The sequence below is a fragment of the Protobothrops mucrosquamatus genome, unplaced genomic scaffold (assembly GCF_001527695.2).
Source record: "Protobothrops mucrosquamatus isolate PMUCROS unplaced genomic scaffold, P.Mucros_1.0 scaffold827, whole genome shotgun sequence".
Lineage (NCBI taxonomy): Eukaryota > Metazoa > Chordata > Lepidosauria > Squamata > Viperidae > Protobothrops > Protobothrops mucrosquamatus.
Window position 1 is genome coordinate 731,306 of NW_015387087.1, and position 9,809 is coordinate 741,114.

The following is a 9,809-nucleotide window of genomic DNA, read 5'->3' on the forward strand; positions in this document are numbered from 1 at the left end:
ATCAATGGCACACCCAGTTACTGTATTATCAAACTATTCTAAATATAGATGGCCAATTGGTACCACCCAACTTCGGAAGACCGTGTCCATCACTTATACCGTTAGAGCAGACAAGGCAAAAGACCTATCTGTCCCCCAAAGTACAAAACGTAAATGCTCACTTAGCTGTGAAGCTGGCACTGTTATCATCCTGAACATTAACCGGCGCTTATTTGGTAACAATGGGAACGAGCCTGCCTAAATTCTTTGGCCACCTCTTTTTTCTTGCTGAAGAACCGGTTGGATTACCTTCTCCATTGCAATCAGAACAGACCGACTGCATTTGCTGAACCATCCCGGGAGCCAGCTGCCTGATCATAATTCTCATGCCTCGGCCCCGGCAGGCTGCACACTTCTGAACTGCTCCAGATTTACCCCCTTGGCTGGATCCATGGAGAGAAAGAGAGGAAAGAAAACAACGTGATCTCTAGAGTCCCAACGAATGGCCTGGAAGCGCGCCTGCTCAAGTTAAGCAGGAGTGCCGGATGGAAAGGCCGAGCGAGGGCCACAGAAAGGCTGGAGATGCAAAATATTATGCAGCTACTCTGGCCGGGGAAAAAAAAAAGAGAGAGTTCCCTTTATACAAACAGCTGCATTTTAGATGGGTGTGCTGTTTTTTTTTAGAATGATTAATGGACTTATTCTTTGAACGCAGAACTTTCTGAAGACAAATGAATAAAAGAAAAACTCACCCGTTACATGAACTACAAAGGACATTCTTGCTAAGTTGTAGTTTGGTAGTTTTCCCATTATATAGATCTTCTAAAGAAACTCTAAAGGAGAAAAGAAGTTTATTTTAATACCTTGCAAATGCAAAATCTAAATAGGTGTGTTACTGTACGTTTCCTTTGATGGAATGAAAATGTGCCATTGCAAATGCTTGTTAAAACCGGCTCAAGCAAAGAAAGAAGAGTTGAGCTGAATTCATTTACAAAGCAGTTAGCTTCTATCTTCCTGCCATCAGAGAACCTCTAATAATGCACCATGACTACATTTTACCCCCATTTCCTCCAAGAGTAGGAAAACACTGATGAATCTTGCCTACTTCATCCTACCATGGAACCAAGGCCGAGACCCCCAGTAGGCCCAACATCACTCCAGTTTAATTGTTGAGCAAGCATTTGGATCAGAAAATTCCAAAACTAAGGCAGGTTACAGTGCTTTAACCAGTATTCAGCTTTTCCAGTGGAAGAAATGTAGCTCAAAATAAAGCTATCTACACAACCTTTCCCCTGTGCTAGCAATTCAGCCATAATCCTAAAACTTCTATCTTAATTTGTGTCAGTGTTTAGAACAATCACTTCTGTGACAGTTTGTCATTTGAAATACTTTGGACTATTTAAATTACAGATTTTTCTTAGTATTGGTGGGAAGCTACTTGGCGGGTTTTAAATCAGCATTCATTATAATTTGTTTAGTAGAGGTGGGAAGCTACTTGGCGGGTTTTAAATCAGCATTCATTACATATCTATTTTTTTTTAAAAAAAGTACTGCCATTCTACCTCTATGCCTGACCACTGCTGTGTTCTAAATTCAAGATAAGCGTAATTTTGAATATGTTACAGTAGCAGAGGAGAACTGAAGGAAAGTCAATGGAACAATTAAGGGATGGGTGTTCCTTTTAGGTGTTCAGCCCAAAACGTTTTTACAAAATTTCTCTCTGTGTGTGTATGTGTGTGTGTGTGTAATACTAACCATTTAATTTCACTCTTCTGCCTCCCTATTTCTCAGTTGCTTCCCTTTTTAAGCGGAATAACTAGGATTTTTCTGCTGCATAGGTTACACTTATTTCTATGGCACGGCTCAATTTTTCTTTTGCACCATTGCTTTCAGCCCCTACCTCCCCCCCCCCCAAAAAAAATAGTATCAAGGCAGTCCAGACCAGAAAACCAACATCAGGAATACTACTTTTATTGTAAGGTTATAGTAGCAGAATATTGCAAGTTTGGTTTCAGAGAAGTAGTAAGGGTCAATTCTGAGATGCTTTCTCAAATTACATTTCTGGTTTAGGCTCAGCTTTTGTTTATCAGACTGTTGCCTTGACTACAGTTCTTTCTCTTGTCTCTCAAGGTCATTCTCACAGTCCATTAGAAATAACACAGTTATTAGCAGATTACTTAAAGCCATCAGGTGATGATTACACAGGAAGAATTGTGAAGACACTGCAACCAAAAGTGGAAGTGAACTCTTTTGAAGCCCTACTGGGGGAATGGTTTAAAATTTTAAAAGCGTCTATACTTCTCTTCAGGAGAGTTCAAAGAATACTTAAAAGGCAAATTTTTAAGTCATTCTTTCAAGGAGAGAAGGAATCGTCTCAGACTCAAAATAGTGAAAATTCCACTCACAACTGAAGTTATTTTGTTCTAAAAAATGTATGCACTACGTTGAGCTGCCTGTTTTTTTTTAAAGAAACAGGACAAGGTATCAAGTAAGATATATATCACTAATATTCATCATTTCAGTAAAAAGTCTTCTCTATGCCACTTGCAGTATTTTGAGGATAGACAGCATATCCAGAACTGGGAATGTGGGACCATCCACAGGCAACACGTTTTAGATCACCTGCTCCACTTGACTTAGAAGATTGTTTATTAAAATTTAAATAGGAAGCTGCCCTATGAGATACAAAAACCATCCTCTAACATAATTAACAGGAAAAGGATCTTTGAAGCACATAAAAATTCCTCTGGGATGTTAACACAACATCCATGTAGGATAGGTCATCTTTTAGTAAATGAAGTTTTCATGATTGGACACCCTCACCCTGAGGTTCATTGGCAAATACGCAACTTACTGTGCCAGCCACTCGGAGTGCACCCATTACACAACATTTCAAATATGCCCCCATCTTGATGGTTGCCTATTTGGCCCTACACAGTGAATGCTTTTCTTTGCCTTGATCAAATATTTTGCTGTTTTTATTATAAAGAGATGCTGAACCATACTTTTAATGCATGGACTGGTAGAAGGCTAGGTTCCAGTCTATTATTATAGCTCACTGGGCTGTTCCCAGATGCAGTTTCCCTCCCCCAGGAAATGTATCTCGTTACCTTCAGCGTGGGCAAGGCTTTAATGCTCAATTCTATGATGATTCAGGAGCATGACCTTATTTCTGAATTGCCTGCCTCGAAGTACCAAACAAATGAATAACAAAATAAAAGTATTTTGAAGTTTTATTTATATTCTAGAGTCCAAAACAGAGCCTCCTCTGACCTCCAGGACCAAGCCCTAAACGCTATTTCTTTTACCATAGCTTAATTATTTCCTCCAAGTGCCTTACAATTTTGATAGTGTTTAAATTATTCAGAAATCAAGACTCAGCCATTATTATCCAAAGTATAATTTCAGGTAGGAAGATTTAGCCGCATATGGCATGGAGCCACAGCTGCAATCAGAAACTTTATTATTAGTAGTAGTAGGTAATAGTTGTAAATAAACATTTCCTGCCCTTACTGGCTCCCACTCCGTTTTCTTCTTATGTTCAAAATAGTATTTTTAAAGTGTAAATGTACTTTTAAAGTATCAATGATCTGGATCAGGATACTTTTATGTTTTCGTATATTAACTTTCCATTTTCTAAGATTCTCTTCAGAGACTGTAGATGAAAACAACTGGTGAAGGTATACAAGGAGCATTAACAGATAAAAGAGAAAGTAAGCCATGATGTTTTAATAATTAAAAGGGATATTCAAACAATAAACCGAGAGATAGATAATTTTTCCCATACTGGATTTACAAAAGAGGCTTGTTAAAAGTTTTGAAGAATCTTGTGAGGAGAGAAAAAATGAAAAGAAATCAAGTTCCATGACATTATTTGAACAGACTAAGGATTAAGAATTGTTAGAAGTAAACGGAAGGAATACAAAGTTGGTTTATTGGATCAAGATTCAAATAGATGTTATCCCCTGGTAAATTTTAATGGATTTTTGCTAACATCAGGACTGAATGATGAAGCTTTAAGGATTTGTTTACAGATAAGACATGGAATATGGGAAGAAGAGACCATTTGTTGCATTTTAAGGAAGATAAGTTATAATTATTTATAGACATGATGAAGGTAGAAAGTCATTTTTGCCCTTAATTTATACGTTATCATTTTTGTCCCTCTATTAGGTTAGTCTAAAGAAATACTGTAAAAGTTATGCAATATCTATTTTGCAGCATTTTTCTACCTGCTAATCTTACACTGAAATCCCAGCTGGATTTAAAAAAACACACCAATGAGTCAGAGATAGCTTGGTAAGAACTGCAGAGCAAACAGGGCCCATCTCCCAAATAATGGCACAATCCACAGCATAAGAGGTCCTATAGTGATTCCCTTGCACCAACACACCCATATTCACACTGGAAGGAATCAAATAATTACATTTATTTGTGCAAGGTCAGGAATGAGCAGATCTATAGATTCTTTCAACCCCCGTCACCAAACCTGAAGTCAACAATATTTTAGTAACAAACAGTTTCAACTAGAACTCAGGCCCTCCCGCTTTCTAAAAAAAATACTTAGGCAAACAGGGCTATTGTGAATTAAGGAACTTTTCAACGAAAGGAGACTAGCTTGGTACTTACTTAAGTGGGTGCATCATATCTTCGCCTCGTCTTCTCCCATTACGACTTCTGCTCTGATTACCCATGAAACCAAAAAGCCCCCCACCAAATATGTGGGAGAATATATCGTCCATTCCTCCGCTTCCACCACTACCTTCCCGGAGGCCTTGTTCTCCATATCGATCGTATAATTCACGTTTCTCGGGGTTCGAGAGAACTTCGTAGGCAAAGCTTATTTCTTTGAACTAAATAAAGAAGAAAACAATTTTTTAAAAAACATATATACCCCTGATTACTTTCATTTCCTAGTATTACAAACTGAGAAGGAAAGTGAGGTTACCATCCATGGATAATACTGGAATCGTTACTGCTTTTATAAGTGAATGTATACCAGTTCCAGAAACAAGTTGTTTGGTTTGGGCAGCTAACATTTTGCACTATCTACCTTCCTAAGCCTCTCCTCTGCTCACCTGTTTAAGCTGATGGTCCAGTCTTAATGTATTTCAAGCATCTTAAAAGTAGTTGTCATCTGCAAGCTCCTGTCAGCCAGAGAGCACCAAAGGACCACTAACTTCAATCCTGAACTACAAATATTCTCCTTTATTGATCCCGTCAGTCCTTCCAGATAAACCAGACAGGAAACATGACTAGATGAATTAATTCTACCTTACTGTAATGCTACAATATCAGTCTGTTCCTGCCACCACTTCTGACTGCTTCATCCATTAGGACAGGCCCTTCCTTCCCAAGTTTCTTTCTCTGACTGTTAAGCCATAGGGGGCTCCTGCCTCTCCTGTCTCCTAGGCAGCATCTTTTCCCCAAAGCCATCCACACATTCCACTACACCTCCCTTGACTCACAATTGTGAGGGGAAAGATTTGAGGGTTGCAACCTAGAGATGAATGTATCTTCCGCAGGCCACTGTTTTCCAGGGAGCTCATAGGAACACAGGAGTCAATTAATTTTGTGCTTATAAAAGCTCAAAGAAAGTAGTTCCTAGTATTTGGCCTGCTGAATTTTAGGACTGCATCTGGATTTGAACTAGGCAATCTCCCCAATCATTTTTTTTTAATTTTAGGGTGAAGACTGAAATGTTCCTAAATCCATGGGCTAAACGTTCATACGCTATTTTGTTCGCAATTGAATCTAGCTTAGTTAATGGTGCAAAATGTGTTTCAGGAGCAAGCTGCAAGGAAAAAAATTCATACCTTGTCACCTGCATTTGGATTCTTATCCGGGTGGTATTCTTTGGCAAGCTTACGGTATGCCTAAACACCAAAAAGAAGCCAATGCAAGTTAGCAGACGGCCATGAATTTTCTGTAGTTCAAGCTATATTAATATGTAAAATATCTAACTTCCATGCAAAAATATACATGAATGAGTGTGTTCTGGTCCTCCAGACACATGGTAGAACTACCGCTATTATAATTCCTCATCCTCAATCACACAGATTAGGTCTGATAAGAACTGGAGTTCAACAGGATCTTCAGGGCCAATCGTTTTCCATTCCTGGACAAGATGGTGTATATCACCGTAGGCCCCATTAAAAGGAATAATCAATCAGAAACAAGAATCCATGTCTGTAGCCCTATTTAACAGTATTGTCCAAATACAGATTGATTGTTGGGTGGTTGGTCCAAACATTTGAGACAACCCCTTCCAAATAGGTAATCCTTCTCACAAACCTAGAATCTTTTTTCCCCATTTACCGCAAAATTCACCCCGTATTAACATTCCCAAATTAATAAATATGAAAAAAGCAGTAGTCCATGATTATGCATTAGTCATAAGAAAAAATTGTACTGAATTAAAGCCTGGAAACTAACGCTAAATTACTATTAATTCCATATGAGGGCACCAATGGGGTGTTCAGATGTTGTTGGGATTCCATAGATACGGATGGTAGAGTCCAACAACACAAACATTACCTGAGGCTTCAGGTTCCTCCCCACCAATGCCACACAGGCACACCTCCCTCCATCATTGTGGCTACAACTGCTCTTGTTGTTAGTATATCATTTACACACTTTTATTTTGTACTTTGGTTACTGCCAGGGATGCTGAACATTTTGGTGCCAAGCTTCAGACTCAGCTTAATTGGAAACAGCTTTCCAAAAACCAGGGACAAAGCAAGAAATACTTTTCATCTGAGAAAATTAACTTAATGTTAGTCAATTGTAATTAAAACATTTATTTAATAATGTTCTTACTCTCTCACCTTCATAATTACCATTTGGCAGCACTTTTGGGAAGGCTTTTAGGTCTTCCTCAAAGAGAGTTGGGGATCTCGTGAGGCGTAACACTCGTTTATGGCTTAGTATATGATAAGTATAACAAGTATAACTTGTTCAATAAGTACATATTAACCTGGTCAATTAGTTTCATTCTTAACTAATCACTCTTGAGCTTAGTCTAGGTATACTTTATTTCAAATAACAGCTAAATCACTGTAATAATGTTTTCCTAAGATCAGCAGGTGTAGAAGAAGCTGACAATAATCAACTGTCAGACGAAAACTACAGCTGTCCTAACATGGCCAACACCTTGGGGTATTTTAAATGGCACCCCAATTATTGTTTTATGGGAAATAATTGTTCCTAAAGACTGCAAGTATTATAAAAATGAAGCCAAATCGGTTCAGCATGTTACAGACCACTCCTCTTTTCAAGATATATAGAAGAGTCATGCCAACATTCTCTTTTCTATTAAAAACGAAACAGCTTTGTGTTCTACTTCACTTTTATCAAACTTTTCTTCTAAAAAGACAAGCAGCAAAAGGATGGGAATATTGTTACACAATGCACATCAGATTGAGATACAACCCAAGAGTTGTTAGTTAGCAACCATTTTAGAAGTTAGGAATGGAACTCTCCATAACTGATAATTGCCAGTTATAATTGAGAGAGTTCCAAACTTCAAAGAGCGAATATCCATGCCAGGTTTATACTTCTTTCAATGAACCTGGGAAAGAATTAAATGGCTTGGTATTCAATTTGATCCCCTAACAACATCAGCTATATTAAAATAAGCCCATTCACTTGCAGTTTTTAAAAAGAGTGCATTTTCAATTCCATGTTTATGAAATCTTTAGGTATTCTCTCAATGTTAGGATCAAACAGATATATTCAAAATTAGTGCCAAAGAAGAATTAATTTTATCATCCACCTAAGAAACTGGTTTTACAGGAGGTTTTACATCACAGAATATCAAACTCTATTTTTGTTTGCTCATGGAGAAAGGCAATATATTACAGAAGATAGGGGTTTTTCCCCTTCCCCAGTTCAGAATAGGGATGTCAGCAGCCACTATTCAGTGACACACTGCCATGAGCTGTGGGGAGGGGAATGAAGGGGGGAATGCTTTGGGAAACGAAAGTAAATGCTGTATCTTCTCAAGATGCTGCCTCAAGGTCACCAAACTGGAAAAAGGAGGGGGCCACATACCAAACTGAGCCTGGATTGACCCTTATGAAAATATCTTGCCTGAAAATAAATTCTCAATAAATGGAGCCAATGATCATTTTTTTACTTGAAGGTTTAAACTGTTTTCTGTTGACCTCTCACCTGTTTGATTCCTCCCATGCACCTGCTTCCTCAATAACAAACAGCCAGCCCAAACCAACACTCCCAAATATCTAGGATTCTTTTCTCAGTAGCAGTACCCTCTTATCATAAAGAGGCAGGATATAGTGGTTAACCAGTTGAAAAGTGTATTCTGGGATGGCATTCCCTTGGATTGGGTGACAGAGGTGCAAGGTTGACTTGTTACAAAAACAAAGACATAGATAGTCAAAGGATCAGGTACTGAGGACAAGGTCAGAGTGTGACGTAATCCCTAAAGTGGGCCAGGTGAGGGCAAAATGTAAACAGGATTTGATTTAATGAAAAAGTTATGAATTAGACAATGCCACATTTAATAATTTCCCTATCTGTCACTAGAAATTATTTTTGGTAATACTTGAGAGGTTCAAGAGGAATATATAGTTCAGCCTCATTATGATTCTGCAGACAGAAACAATTCAGCTGACCTCCTATTTGAGCAACAAAATTTATTTCCATGAAAAGAAAAAAAAGAAATAGTGTTAACCCATTCTTCTCCTCCTTGCTGTAAGAAGTGGGAATGTGATCAGAAGGTGGAAACAATTTCTAGAAGATGCCTAAGACACTGGGGTGAGAATGAACCAAAAGAAAGTAATTTCTGGCTCTTCATCCTATGAAATTGGAAGAGGGTAAATATGTAGTCCCTTGTCACTCTAAAATAGTTCTCAAAAGAACATGAGAATATGGGCAGAAGAGGAAAGCTATATGCTGTTTTGCTTTTCCCATCATAATTGTTCAAGGCAATTGTACAGAACGCCTATTCTTGGGAAGGAATGAGGAAGAAGACAAAAAGAAAGGAAGTCCCAACATTTCTTTATTCTTCACACTCCAGAGTAGGGCATCGTGTGTTTAAATTGGTGTTTACATATATACACATGGGTGCAAGTTGCTCAGCCTCTCCCAAAGGGACATACAGAGATGCTTGCATTACAGCTCTGGTAATGTTGGGGATGTTGGGAGTTGCAGTTTGAGCATACTTGGACAGAGTGCTGAACACTGGAAGACTAACCCTTGATATAGAAAAGGCAAAGACAAGCCAAGGAATTTGCTCAATTATTAATAATGTCTTGCTGCAGATCCAGACATTACAGCCTGGAAAACGGGGGTCAGATCGATATTAGAACCTAGCAAGATGGGTAGATACAAAAAAATTGTTCAAATAAATACATATTCAGCAAAGTTAAGAAAAACGGGACTTAAGATATCTGATTCCCCCCCCCTCAAAAGCTAGGGAGGGAAAGGAAGAAGCAAATGGGGGTGCTGCTGATCAGGATGCCTCCCCCTCCTCCATCTTTCCCTCCCCCAGGATCCCCCCCCCACAGCAATCTCCATTTTCTGTCCCACTACAACTTACCAACACCCACTGTCCTCTCCTAACAATTTATCTTACGCCTTGCATCCTCCCAGGCCCCCCCTTGCGCTCTACTACAATGACCCCATTACTCTTCCCCACCTGGTAGCTTGGGCAATAAGGCCCATCCTCCCCAGCACCCCCGTCTCCCATCCATACACACACACCCCCCAGACTCTCTCCATAGGTTACACTGCAACTCCCATCCTCCCCAGCACCCCATCTCTCCCCCTCTATCCTTCTCCCCCTCCCACCCTCAAAATGCAACGCT

At 39.1% G+C, this 9,809-nt stretch overlaps 1 protein-coding gene across 1 annotated transcript in view; it reads right to left on the reverse strand.

Annotated features, from left to right (window-relative positions):
• DNAJA2 (DnaJ heat shock protein family (Hsp40) member A2) overlaps positions 1 to 6,812 on the reverse strand; it is an 11,150-nt gene extending 4,338 nt beyond the window's left edge. The window contains exons 1-5 of the mRNA XM_015818961.1: positions 6,807 to 6,812; positions 5,796 to 5,855; positions 4,609 to 4,832; positions 732 to 812; positions 289 to 422 (exon numbers count right to left, since the gene is read on the reverse strand). Of these exons, the coding sequence (XP_015674447.1) occupies positions 289 to 422; positions 732 to 812; positions 4,609 to 4,832; positions 5,796 to 5,855; positions 6,807 to 6,812 (505 nt within the window). The remainder of the gene's footprint in view (positions 1 to 288; positions 423 to 731; positions 813 to 4,608; positions 4,833 to 5,795; positions 5,856 to 6,806) is intronic.
• Between the last annotated feature and the right edge of the window lie 2,997 nt (positions 6,813 to 9,809).